Raw genomic sequence first — 14,728 nt, 5'->3', positions numbered from 1 at the left:
TTAAGTACACCATGTTTTTTGCGTTCCAAATAAACAATGTTCAATTTGAATTTTTGAACATTGACCCCTTAATCAAGGACATTGTTCGATAGCATTACGCTTGTTTATTGTAAGGTTTGTAAGGATCTGTGTGTGTATTTTTTGCTCTTTATGCTACTGAACCGATTGCAATGAAATTTGGTACGTAGACAGCTGGACAGCTGGAATAATATATAGGCATCTTTTCATCCCGATATTCCTACGGGATGCGGACTTGCGCGGGTGAAACTGCGGGGCGCAGCTAGTAGGCAGCTCTAGGAATCTGCATTCTTTTTTTCCGAATCTTCGATCCATTTTCTTTTATAAAATTTCTGTTAAGTTGTTCGGGATAGACAAATGGATTTTTTTCGAGGTAATTTCGCAGTTGTCTTATAAATTTATAAGATTGTTTGTCTGCTTTCGATGTTGTATTAGCTATCATTTATTCTTATAGTTAACAGAAAGTTCTTATACAGACAAATCTAAAACCGTTTCTAAGGAGAAATAACTTCGTTAATGAAGTTGGACTTGTTCTGTAATCTGTCTGCGTAGTTTGTTTGAAGGATTAATTGCTATAGACGTTGACCGAAAGAAGCTTTCCTTTGTGGACAAATCCGTATAAATAATAGTAGTAAATACGAAGTTGGCTATTTTCCTGTATGTATTTAGTTATCCCACAACTTATCACGGTGATATATAATCACTAGCTATTGCCCGTTGATTCGCTCGCGTCAGTAGAATTAATATTCATGGTACAAACTTTCTTCTCCTATTTTAACTCCTTGGGGGTAAATTCCATCAAAATCCGTTTTCAACGGATTCCCACATTATAGTGGCTATATTCATGATACATTTCAGCTCGATCGGTCTAGTAGTTTGGGATGTGAGTTAATAGATCGGTCAGTCAGCCATGTTATCGTTTCATATATTAAGAAATATGATATTACAATCATTAAAATAATGTTTAAATGTCAGTAATTGTTTCATGCAGCGCAGATTATTGTGAAATTATTGCGCTATGTGCAAGTTATTGGGATGTCGTTATAAATTATTTTTTGTATAATCGATACTTTATAAGAATATTTGTAAGAATTATTGTTTGCTTTTATATTTCACTAGGTGATAAATAATATGTAAAGCCATAGTATTAGGTATATATCTAATTATTTAGAAATTAAAAACTTTTCAACGGATTTTAAACGCGATTTATTCATTAAATAATGATTAAATCGCGTTTAAAATCCGTTGAAAAGTTTTTAATTTCTAAATGTATAATACTCGCGTGAAACCAAACACAAGAAAATACTATCTAATTATTATTCTTTATCAATAAATAAATTATAGAGGCTTAAACATGCAGATAATAACTAGACTATAAATGAGACGATGCTTGTCCTATCAAATATTTATTTTAAAATAATAGAATTCAAAAAATATATACATATAAATTGGTAAAGAAACTTAATACAATAATTGAATATTAATAATGTTCAACTTTAACAATATCTTTTTTATATTTACTACTATTTACATGGCATAGTACAGTTGGAATGAAAGTCATTGTAAATAGTTCACTTTTTTGCTTCTCATGACGGTTCCTACCAGTATGTACAGTATTTCTTATGTCTAATGTTGGTTGCATAATCGTCTTAGGAAGATGTTTCTCACGATTGACTACTAGAAATTTTTCAATTATCTCGATCTGCATCCATCATGCTTCACCAATATTGTGTGATGACGCTTTATAAAGACAAGAAGATAGAGTATTTCAAGTCCTGTCTTCCAACGCCATTATTGTAATTCTCTGGAGTGTATCTTGAAGTCAGGTTGGAATGTTTTAGACGATTGACTACTGCTAATTTTTTAATTATATTAAAATTGTTGCAATGTGCTCCGGTAATATTCTTCTGGGGGCATTTTACGTTCCATTTTATGTATTACCAAAGAATAGTAGGTTTTTCAAGAGTTTTCAAGCCTTTGTGTGTAATTATTCTTAAATAAATTAGATTTGTCATATTAAAGCCGGTGAATATTATTATATTCATTGATCTTAAAAGACCTTGCCATCGTTTCTTTTTGTGAAAAAGTTATTCACGATTGACTACTAGTAATTTTTTTATTATGTTACCTTTTTTCAGTTTTAGCAACTTCTTTCTGTGCTTCAGTTTTCTTATCTATGCACTGTCTGTTGATGTTACCATAATGTGTTTAGTATGGGACCTTTTGAAGTACTGTAGTTTCTGCAAGAGGACACGTACAGAAGTTTCTGGAATTAGTTTCACACGATTGACTACTAGTAATTTTTCAATTGTAACTTAATGTTATACGCTTCTTTAATGTTTTCACTTCTAGACCTTCGTTGTTTTCGTAATAGAAGAAGAATAGGCTTTGGGAGGTTTGACTTTTTCTGGAATAAGTTTTTCACAATTGACTACTAGTAATGTTTCAATTGAAACTTAACACGCAAGTGTTGTACGCTGATCAAGTATTACGCTTGCCGCTCTTTTCCAGTTTCGCATAGAACTTTGTTATTTTCGCAATTATAGGCCTCTATAAGCTCAACTGTTTCTAAAACAAGTTTTTCACGATTGACTACTACTAATTTTTCAATTGTAACTCGATGTTATACGCTTCTTTAATGTATTTTTACGAGTCGTTTGCCGCTTTCCAAAAGCTCCTCCTCACCTCTAAAGCTTCATTGTTTTCGTAAGAAGCTTAAATTTTTCTTAAATAAGTTTCTCACGATTGACTACTAGTAATTTTTTAGTTATGTTAAATTTTTCCAGTCTTATCGACTCCTTTCAGTGGTTCAGTTTTCTTTTCAATGCACTTTCTGTTGATGTTATCTTTAAAAGCCATGATATGTTTTGTATGGGACTTTTCGAAGTCTTGGAGTTTCTGCAAGGTAACACATACAGAAGTTTATGGAATTAGTTTCACACGATTGACTACTAGTAATTTTTCAATTGTAACTTGATGTTATACGCTTCTTGAACGTTGTTACGAGTCGTTAGCCGCTTTTTTGTAAATAGAGGATTTTGGTAGCTTAACTTTTTCTGGAATATGTTTCTCACAATTGACTACTAGTAATTTTTCAATTGCAACTTGATAAGCAAGTGTCATGCCCTTATCAAGTATTGTTTTTAGAGACGTTTGCCTCTTTTTTCCAGTGTCACCTCTTGAATGGTGTTATTCAATTGGTGGCTCTTTGTTATTATACAAATAGAGGCCGCTATAAACTAAACTGTTTCTGAAACAAGTTTTTCACGATTGACTACTAGTAATTTTCCAATTATTTTTGAATAGAATTAAAAAAATGTTTTTCTTTTGAATATTTAACACCACTCGTGCACTCAATAGTTCCTTCTTCCACCAGACGGATTATATAAACTTTTTGGGACGTAGAAACACAGTTTGGAGACGTATTATAATTACTTTTATCACTACTTAGTGTTAATTTTTCTTAGTACATTGAAAAGTCTTGTTGTTGCATATGTAAATATCTAATATTTAGAATGCTGGAACAGGTTATTGAATATCGAACTGTCTCTAGTACGAGTATTTAGTTCTTGGTTTTAAATCACTTTAACTGTACACGTCCGCTCTGTTCAACGCTTACATCAAGACTGCCTGCTAATAGCGTCATTGGTTACTTTTAAACGATTTATTGAAATGAGTCATCGTCCTACCTGTACTGTTAGCATTGTTTCACTTTGTTAATTACCCGCAATATGTTTAAGCCCCCTTTTCCAGCTAAATATTTAGATAATGAGACCATATTACTTATCTGTTCCTTGAATTGTCCATTATGTCTTATTGTTTTATGATAGGCTCATAAAAGGTTACTCCTATTATTATTTGCTTTTCACGAAAAAAAGGTACTGAGAACATTACTTTCATTTTTATCTCTAAGTTGATTCACATCTACTGTATTTTGGATATTTCTTTTTATAATAATGCATGCATTCACATGATTTGTGTTTATGTTTATGTGTTTTGTTCAATAAATGTTTTTTTAATGGAAGTTTTCTTTTATTTGAATTTTAATATTGTTTCACAATCTATAATTGTGTAATGGTTATTTCAGTTCAACTCTAATCTCATAATCGTCCTAGTCGAGTTTGTTTCTTTAAACGCGTTAATCTAAGAAACTAATGGACCGATTTCAATAATAATTTAGAGAGTACATTAATTAATATGTACCTATCAAAGGCGAACGGTGGCCCAGTCGATTGATTGTTTATGAGAAAATCTTTTTTAATATAACACATATAAATCTGAATTTATCATAACAAATATAAATTGAATTTGTCTCTGCTTGGATTATAAAAAAAAATAATAAACTAACAAAATCAACATTTGTTCGGCGGAACAGGGTGGGTGGTTATAAGTAAATATTTTTTCAAGCGATTATTACTATAATATATACAATTTTTTTTGCATAATATGCGTTATTTTTATATTGCGATATTCAAAATTTAATTAACAAGCGAGAGTATTAATCGCATTCGTGACGACGCAAAACATTATGTGGGTCTTAACGAATCTGCTAAAAGTCTTTAAGGTTACACGGTATTAAGGGATATAATGTACATATACAGCTAATGTTCGGGATCGTTGACCTCTTAAAGTATTGTTAATTACTTTGAATTTAATAAGGAAGCACAACCATTTGTTGCGAGGCTATATCCACTCAAACAATTACTGTATATTATACAGTTAACAGACAAACACGTTTTATTACTATAATATTTCTAGTATTATATCTTTTGTAGTAAGTAATAGAATTTCCTAGAACTCCACAGATGGTGAATGACATTTTAAAATTGAATTCGGGGAAGTAATCTTTGCAGGTTTCAGTGAGTGATATTTCTATACAATCTAGAATTTGAAAGAACGTATTTTAATTGAACCGTATTTATAAAGTCGATTCTTAAATAGATCTGCGAAAAAATTCAAAATATGCAAACACACTCTAATTATCTAAAAAATCTTGTGTTGTCGTGTACAAAGTTGAAATTAAATCTGTCCGTTTAAAGGCCATAACATACATCGTCAGCCCATATATGTTTCTATAATTTCTCTGAAGTTTCAAAACATAATCCACCACGTTGGCCAAGTGCGGATTGGCCGATGATAATGTTATCCACATGCACAGATAATTCGAAAAATCTTTTTATTCCTTGCCCGCCTCGTCTCGAACCCCCGACTTATCGATTGTAACTCCAAGGTATTCGACATTGAGCCACTGCTTTTCTACAACAAACATACAGGTGTAGCTAATAAAAGCGTGTTAATGATGATAGATAACAAGTAATAGTTTAGCTTGCTTTACAAACGAGCAGTTTAATTAAAATTCGACAGTGTCCCCGGTTGCTTATTTGTCGAAAGCTCTATATTCACATCACGTATGTAATTAAACTGACGCGTTCATGAGTGCTTTACCGTGTATGCTATTGTGATTTTCATTTACAAATGTTTTTCATGGCGGAATGGTAATGTTTATTCAATGGTTGCGTTCGCGATGTAGACAATTCAGTGTGATAAATGTGTTGATTGATATACAAATAGTTACACGATACTGTTTTATTATTGTAACTAACTGATGTCAATAAATGTTCATGGTACAAATATTCAAGCTCTAATTTTAGAAGCTGGAGGCTGGCTTATACCTTTCGGGTGGCAATTATCAAAATCCTTTCTTAACGGATACCTACAGCATAGCAGTATAAATAAATGAAATCATATAATAGTTGAAAAAACTTAAAAAAAAAAATGGTTGCCTGTAAAGTCAGTTTTACGGGCGAAGATTTTACGTGACAACGTCTTTTTCTCGGTAGAATATTTATTGATATGAATATTATTAAATTGCACAATAGGAACAAGGAATTGAATGAAAATAAGAATTGCACAAATTTTAACTATAGAAAATATATTTTGTTTACTAAAAAGACAGAGACAGAGACACAAGCACGCGCCGATTCAATGAGCCTAAATCTCTAGTGCTGCGCGCGCGGCGGACCGATCATAGTTCGGTGACTCATCGTAACGTTACCGGGCGTTACACTTTTTCATGAGTGACTCCGAGCCGCAACCTAATTTAAGACGTTGTCACGTCAAAAAAATTTAACTTGCTCTTATACAGAGTATGTAAGGACATATATTTAATCTTGTCGATCCTAATCGAGATAATAACTTAAACTCATAAAAGAAATATTGTACAAAGTTTGAATTTAATCTGCCCTATTAAAATCGAATCTTAAGGAGTCGCTACATCAAACATATCAGTGATACTAACATAATCATTTTAAAAATGTCACGTTCCTGGCGAAGGACGTACCAGATTCTAAAATGGGCCTTAATGAAATCAATTTCCTATCAAATATAGAAATAATCATGTCAATCAGTTGAAAAGCCACGAAACTAGAAGCTAGTTATTAGAACGGCAGTTTAAAACACAAAACTATATGTACTATGTTTAAAACCGAATATTAAAAACTGAATGGCCGCTAACGACATCGAATCGCCAAATAAAACTCGAATTTCTCACACAATACGATAATCCCGACCTTGGTTACGTAAAATTGAATTTTCTTGCGAACTGCCGCGCTCCAGCCTTTTAGGGAAATAAAGGGACTCATCCTTGACTCAGGATCGAGAGTTGTATCTTATAAATGTTCACCTTGGGAGCTATGATCTGTGTCGAATGAAGAGCTCGTTTTGGTGTAAAAGCTCAAACATTTATTCCTTTTATAAGCTTATTTGATAAGCGAATAAATAAATTTACATATACCGTTTGCTACCTATTTGGAGATTCCTCATATCTATAAAAACTATTTACTACCGATTGAGAGATTCCTATCTCTGTAATTAGTATTTTCAAACCCCATTAACAGTTTGAGATATCATTTAAAATAATAGAATATTGATAAAATCCCGTGGTTGAGCAGTATTCCACATACTTTTTACCATAAAGTATTTATGATTACCCTTTTCGTTATCACAGTCGAGAATTATTGCTTTCAGTATATATTTTTGTTTTGTTTATTTTAGTTTTAACATTATATTTTTTTTTGTCTTTATTATGGAAATAAATAAATTTTATTTCATCCAGAAAATTTGTAAGATTCAATATTTTTGTTAGTTCTTTTCTAATATAGTACCTTCTAGTTTAATGCTTTCTTGCTATACACCAATTAGGGATATTACTGGATAATTTCCGAACTAATATTAGATTTTTTAAGTTCTATTTATGTTTACATCACGCAAGAAATTCGATGTTATTTGGAATTTTTCATGGTTAAGTGTATGAATGCATAAAGGTCTGCTTTAATACTACAGTAATATAATCTCCGATCTAGATTGTGTTGAGAGTCTGGATTATTTCTGCATTCTCCTTTTACTGAGTAGCCTTGCAACATATTGTTTAATTTAGTTAAATGTTGGTATAAACATTTGAAATGAACATTCGGAAATCTTTTAAATATAATCTTAATTTGTATATTTTAAATGGAAATATATTTTTCATATAAAAAGGTAGCCCATACGGTGAAACTTATATCGTCCTATAACCATATGTAACATTTTTTGTGATTGACGTACATACAAACAGTAAAAAGGTTGACTAGCCTTTGTAATTCTATAAAATATCGTTAATGCATAGTAATAAATTAAAAAAGGATGTGCAGATATGGTCTAGTTACTGTTTTATTAATTGTGAATCTTTTGTGAAATTGTTTGTTTCATCGCAGTTTTTTTAAAGTTAATTTTTGTTTTTCTATAAATATTATCCGATTATACATAGCCAGTAAAAAACAAACAGACATCTCGTCCATGAATATCTGTTACAATTAAAATAAAAAGAAACAAATAAACAGTCAAGTATTTAATATCATCAATGATGTACGGCCACAATCGGCGCGTGCTTAACAATCGGCACTATAGGTGCGGCGTGTAGGATCGGCGCATGCTTCACAACCGGCACGATCGGCGCGTGGACTATGTGGGCTGGCCGGTGGACAACCGGGTGGACGACTGGTACCACCGGGTGGGCTACGTGGGCCACTGGGACGAGGGGGGCGATGACCCCCGCGCTGGCCACGGCAACTAAGGCTAAGAATGCTACCTGTAAATAGAGATGATGGTGTTAACCATTTTTGGTATGAAGCCTTGCAGAACAATGTAAATTATTATGAATTAAAAATCACTACTTAGAGTAAAACGAAGACGCTTTCTCTGTCCCCATGTCCCTATGTATGCTTAAATCGTTAAAACCACACAACGGATTTTCCTGGGGTTTTTTTTAATAGAGAGAGTGATTCAAGTATACATATAAATATAAACTTCTCCAAATTTAACGCGTGCGAAGCCGCGGGCAAAAGCTATATATAAAATTGGAAGTTGCAAGAGACTCATAGAATATTTAAGCCCGATTGATGGTAATTTATTATGTTATTTATCTTTTTTACGCTGTGGTAATTAACCGGGTATTTTGAATTTTCAAACATTGTCTTACGGTAGGTATCTGTAATTTGTAGTTTGTGTTTGTGTTTGTTTGTGCATTGTGTTTTTATATAATGGATGTTTAAAAAAAGAAGAATATATACCAAGAAATATCTGATGAGAACTAATAGTTCCGTGACAATAATTAAACATTTTAATAATTAAACAAACAACATGATTTCTATTCTTTCAAAAAATTTCTCATTTATAAAACTAAAAATTAAATAATAAAACATTTTAAAGAAAAAACTTTGCCGCCTTTAAATTGCTAGAACTAGCCCAAATTTCTACACGGGACGCCTCCTCAGCTTTCAAATTAAAGAGAATCATCAAAATCGGTCCACTCAATCAAAAGTTCTGAGCTAATAAAGCAAGAAAAAAATCGAGAACTTACTTTTTTGAAATCGGTTGAAAATAAAATAATGAAAATTAGAGTGAATCGCTACTGAAGCATTTAATTTCATTCTCAATTATCAGAGCACAGTTAAGTTAAAGGCCAATATCAATTAATAAATTCGATTTAATTGCAATAAAATCGACATTGTGTGCAATTTATTACCAGTTCATGACCTTAATATAATGTTCAAAGGTCTTATCTTCTTACAATTTATTTGCTATTATATTTTGTCTATGCTAATATTATAAAGCTGAAGAGTTTGTTTGTTTGAACGCACTAATATCAGGAACTACTGGTCCGATTTGAAAATTCTTTCAGTATTGGATAGCCCATTTATTGAGGAAGGCTATAGACTATATATGTACCACGGGCGAAGCCGGGGACCGCTAGTTACATGAAAAAATTGCCGTTCGTTTTGTTTAAATTATAATAAGAAATAACATATTAATTTCCTTTCAGGCCTTTTCTTATAAATATAATACGTCACCGACTATTTTTATAAATAGAAACCGCTCTTATACTTCGATATTTAAACTTTACTGGACACTTAATTGTTAGGCTAAAACTAACTTTAAGGGTCGTCGGTTTTACAAGATATTTCCACACTAAGAAAAAGGTTAAAACTATGTTTATCAGTTTAAACAACGATTAAAAATAATATATTATAATAGTTAAAAAAAACTAAAAAACACGCTTTTATCATATTTTGCAAATTGAAAAATGGAATAATTTTATTGTATTGTCATCGGTCCTCAATAAATTTACAAAGTTTGAACGAAATCTGGCCGTTTAAAGTGGGTCAAAATCGCGCCCAAAGAAGTCGGTTACAAACAAACATACAGGTGAAGCTAATAAAAAGCGTTTAACAAGTCCTTACCAGTTTGAACATTGTGATAGGATACAGTCTGTGTTTCCACTGTGAGTAAGGACCTGGGCAATGAGCTTATATATCGTTTGTGCTCTGTGTACTTGTAACAAATCCTTCCCTTCGTTAAGCAATCCGCAACTCGAGTGTGCCTGCGATTATACAGCGTGTTCTAATTTATTAAAATACAAAAAAAAAACAATGTTTAAGTGTCATTATATCCTAGCTCTGTTATCCTAAATAAATGAAGAGGTTTATGAGAGTTTGATAATTGATTAAAAGGATAAGTTGATTTAATTTAATATAATTTAATTCATATTATTTATAGACGTGGTAATTTAATTAAATTTAAACTTTTGTAACTATCATTATTTATTATAAATTTTTTATTACGTTTATAGATATGATGAAAATTAACAAACAAAATTACGTATAATTATGTGTGTTAATTATGGTCGCCTCTTATTATGAAATTCATTTCATACGGGACCACTAAGGATCAAAATTTAAAATATAAATCAATTTAAACTTTATCAATTTAGTCACGAAGAAACTATAAGACTAAAAATAAAAACTTATTCAAAAACAGCATCCTATATATAAAACCTAGAACAAAGATCTGATCACGACACATTTAAGATAAATTAATTGTATTCGATGCCTTCGCTAAGGTCAACGTTCTAATTGGATGTCATAATATGGAAGGGATATCAGGAAATCGGGAAACATTGTAAATGCACCTTACAACATACTGGCTCGATTTGAATAAATACATCCTTATTTCTTTTCTCGGATTAATGATTTTTTCAAGGCAAATGAGCCGATTGAACTATGGCGATAGCTATTTATTACCTCTAATACAATACTTATAATATACAGAGGAAACTTTTGTATTTTTGTATGTTTGTAACGTTCTTACGCAAAAGCTGCTGGATCGATTTCAAAAATTATTTCCCAATTGGAAAGCTACAACCTCACTGAGTTTCATAGGCTATATGTGTTCCACGGACGAAGCCGGGGCGATCATCTAGTGCATTATAAACGGGAATGAAGATGGTACAAAGCGTGGAGAAAATGATTAAACTGACTTTAAACTAACTTACTCTCAGGATTAAATCAGAAAAAATTGTAATAAAAGATAAGAAGTGAAATGAAAGAAGAAAGGTAGTAAATCTAAAATCTAAATAAAAGGTACGATATCGCGTAAAATCAAACACAAGAAAAAACTAATTATAAATACGCTTTAAAAAACTAAAAAAACACACTTCAATGATTGAACAAAATTATCTCACTAGTTCTCATGCATATTTATTTATAATGCTTTATTTTACAAAAATACAAAGTAAACCTTATACAAAATAGTTTTTAGTGACTAATATTTTGTACAAAAGGCGACCTTATTAGTAAACAGCAATCTCTGCCATAGTATACGTAAGGAAATTATTTAATCCTAACGTTTCTTATCAGGATTACAACTCTTACAACTATTGCATTATCACCAGTCCTTGATAAGTGTACAAAGTTTCAATTCAATTGGTCCGTTTAAAGTAGGTCAAAATGGAGTCTCTTTAAAATTATTTTGCTAAGGAAGTCGTAATAATTTTTTTGTAGTAAACATAAGGCTTCGCTGCAGATTCTTTTCCTTCCGAGATAAAAAAGGACACAGTCGATTGACCTTTTATAAGATCAACTTATAATAATGCTAATTTAGTTTTACCTTATTTGGAAATAAGCCATATATGCTTTTATTATTTTTATTTTTGGTTGTTTAATGGTTGCTTGATATTTAATAATAATAATAAATATTTTATTGAAGGAATATTGGTAGATAATATACAGATACAAATTTATAAGTAGTTTTTAAGCGTTGACCTTTAAAAATACTATTAAAACAATTTTCGAACGGTATAAAAAATATTATGGTAGTAAATAAAAATACATATTCATAAACTAAATTTATCCAAAAGTACCAATCTATTTGTTTTTCAAAAACGTAAATAATGATAATTTATAACTCATAAAAGTTCTCAACCAACTAAAATAAAGGGAAACTTATCAATCATTCATTGAACACACAAAAGTTTGTCGAAGGAAAATCGATGTTGATTAAACGATACTGTTTCAAACATTTTGTAATTAGGTTAGGTTCTCTTATCGGAATCTGGAGTGGGAAGGTTTTGTCTGAACGAATTAAGATGTTTTAACGAGTGTTAATCTTATTTCTACTAGTTTCTACTAATATTATAAATGCGAAAGTTTGTAAGGATGTGTGTGTGTTTATTGCTCTTTCACGTAAAAACTATTGAACCGATTGCAATGAATTTCGTTTCCGTAGACAGCTGGACAACTGAAATAACATATAGGCATCTTTTTATCCCGATATTCCTATAGGATACGGACCTACACGGGTGAAACCGCGCAGCCGGGGCGCAGCTGTACTAGCTCTATAGATTTTTAAAAACTTGCAATAATTACTATACTATATGTTTATTAACATGTGTAAATTTTTGTTTGTGATGCATATTCCTTATTGTGAATTATAAACTCAAATTCAAACATTTATTAGACTCAATTAGACTTCTTATAGAAGCACTTTTGAATTGTCATAACATAATATTAATATTTATCACCATTTCAGAAAGCATTTTCTATAGACGATAGCTAGGTTTACGATCACACTTTATACACTATTTCTTACTATTTTAAATAACAATATATCCATAGATAAGACCTTTAGTACTGTCTACCATTATTTTCTTCTTTCACAAAACCTCCTTGACTCATCTAATATTTGACCGTTTCTAAGGTAGCTTAACCAAACTGCAGCTCAAATAATAATGCCGGTCATTGACCCGATCAATTAGGAAAGCCAATATCTATAATAGCTGCTTTAAATGTAATTACCAGCACTGTTCTTGAATATACAATTAGTTGGGTACTATTTGTGGAGTCTGTAACCATCTGTTGTTTTACCGTCATTATCCTAATAGACATAAAAATATATTTAAACTTTTTGGATTATGAATGCAACCATTAACACACAAAAACTGTTGAAACCGTTGCAGTGAATTTTGTATAGAAATAAATTTGATTGTGCAGACTATAAAGATATTGCAATACATAATAAGGAATCATAAATACTCAATTACAAGTATGAAAAATCATAAATATATGTATATTCTATCTATCTTTAATTTATAGCACCAATATATCACCAGTTTTATCTTCTGTAGAAAAATAAGTTTACAACTTGTTTAATATCTAAAATTATCAATTAATAATGTTAGTGTTATCTCCTCTTCCATTAAACCTTTAAAATATGAGGTTAATGGATAACTCAGTTTGACGATCAGTAAGAGAGAAATACGTGTGAAGTGTTTTTATAAGGCCATAACTTTTTATCGTGTTGGTCTAGAAACTAGAAATTAAAGCAATGAAGCACTATAATATAAATATCTAACATATAAATTTCATATGAAGATCGCCAACTTCAATCGATCAAATGATACAGTCTTCGCGTAGTGATCTTTTGAAATCCCCGGGTTAGATTTGGTTTATAATGATACGATAAAATAGAAACAACGAAGTGAATGTCGCCGTAGGTCTTGTTATATCAATTTGTAATGTTTCGCTATTTCCAATTCCTCCCACGTTGATTAAATTTAATCACCGCTGAAATGCTTCTGCTTTTGTGATGTTTTAAAGACTTTATGTATTCCATTGCAAACTAAAAAAATCCAGCCTTAAAATGGATCATGATGAAAACCCACCAAAGGAGAAACCTCTAAAATATTGTTTTCCAACAGCAAAATACCAATTTAAAGTAATACTCACAGGCCAATTGTAAGGCTTCGGAGCAGCGGAAAGTTTTTAATTTAAAGTTTTGAACTGCAGTCCTCCATTACTTTCAGACGAGCCTCGCGAATACCATGCCAGTTAATAGTTGTATTAAAATATTTAGCGTTACATTAAATATGGTACAGACGATCTCTGGTGGTTCGCCTGTTGGTAAGCGATCACAGCCTCATGAACATTCGCAAAAGTAGTGCTTCTACAAATGCGCTGCGCGCTTATATGGAGTAAGTCAGTTTTATGGAGTAATTAGGAAAGGATTGCAGACTGAAAAGAATAAATGGAAATAAGGAAGAGAGGGATGAGGAAAATTGATAGAAATTCAAAATCATCATCATCAAAATATAATTTACTAGCCGGTAGCTTCACCCGTGTGGACAAAATAAATTACATGTGCAAAGTTTCGTGCCCTTTTTTTCCTCTTAGGGGTATTTATAAAAATCCTTTCTTGGCGGCAGCTTACATAATATTAGCTATCTGCATTCTTAATTTTATCCGATCAGTCTGGACTGTGATTTGATAGATCTGTTACTCGGGCACATTTGCATTTGTTTGGATGTTTGTCCGTCAATAACACTGAAACTACTGAACAGATTTTGATGAAATTTGGTATACAGAGTATGAGCGGACTTGGGTGATAGGATACTTTTTAGTTAAGGCTCCCTAGGGATAAAACAGGAAAAGACCGTCACTAAGTGCTTATTCCACACGGGCAAAGCCGCGGGCGGAAGCTAGTAATCAACAATTTTCAAACCGCTGTTTATTTGACCTATAAAATATTGTTCAAATCGAATCCACAGTTTATTCAGGGTCATTAACACTAACCGGTCTTATTCTTTCCATACGTCCAAGGCACCAAACATTAAGTATATTAGCGTTGATACGTACAGTCACATAATTGCAAGTAATTATATCGTATTTACCTTCGCTTTCTAAAGGTTACCGATTAGTAGGTCATATGAACTGATATGTAATACCTTAGATCTCATAACGGTGTACATTTCGCTCGATACCGCGGTATATATGTTATGTAATTCTTGGAGAGTTTTTATAATTTAAGGACACATTCTAAGAATGATAGAACTATTTATATT

The 14,728-nt window shown here is 31.6% G+C and overlaps 2 protein-coding genes across 2 annotated transcripts in view; one reads left to right on the top strand and one right to left on the bottom strand.

The window, feature by feature from the left end:
- LOC119836101 (neuropeptide SIFamide receptor-like) overlaps positions 1 to 14,728 on the top strand; it is a 99,129-nt gene that overhangs the window by 50,425 nt on the left and 33,976 nt on the right. The gene's annotated exons all lie outside the window — the stretch shown is intronic.
- On the bottom strand, positions 7,889 to 9,890 carry LOC119836125. Its single transcript, XM_038361384.1, has 2 exons — positions 9,795 to 9,890; positions 7,889 to 8,143 (listed from the first exon to the last, which is right to left on the bottom strand). Exons 1-2 carry the CDS (start codon positions 9,804 to 9,806, stop codon positions 7,913 to 7,915), a joined length of 243 nt encoding a protein of 80 aa, XP_038217312.1. The 5' UTR covers positions 9,807 to 9,890; the 3' UTR covers positions 7,889 to 7,912.

The sequence above is a fragment of the Zerene cesonia genome, chromosome 3 (genome assembly GCF_012273895.1).
Source record: "Zerene cesonia ecotype Mississippi chromosome 3, Zerene_cesonia_1.1, whole genome shotgun sequence".
Taxonomy (NCBI): Eukaryota; Metazoa; Arthropoda; class Insecta; order Lepidoptera; family Pieridae; genus Zerene; species Zerene cesonia.
The sequence above is the reverse complement of the archived record's forward strand: the minus strand, read 5'-3'. Positions and strand labels throughout refer to the sequence as shown.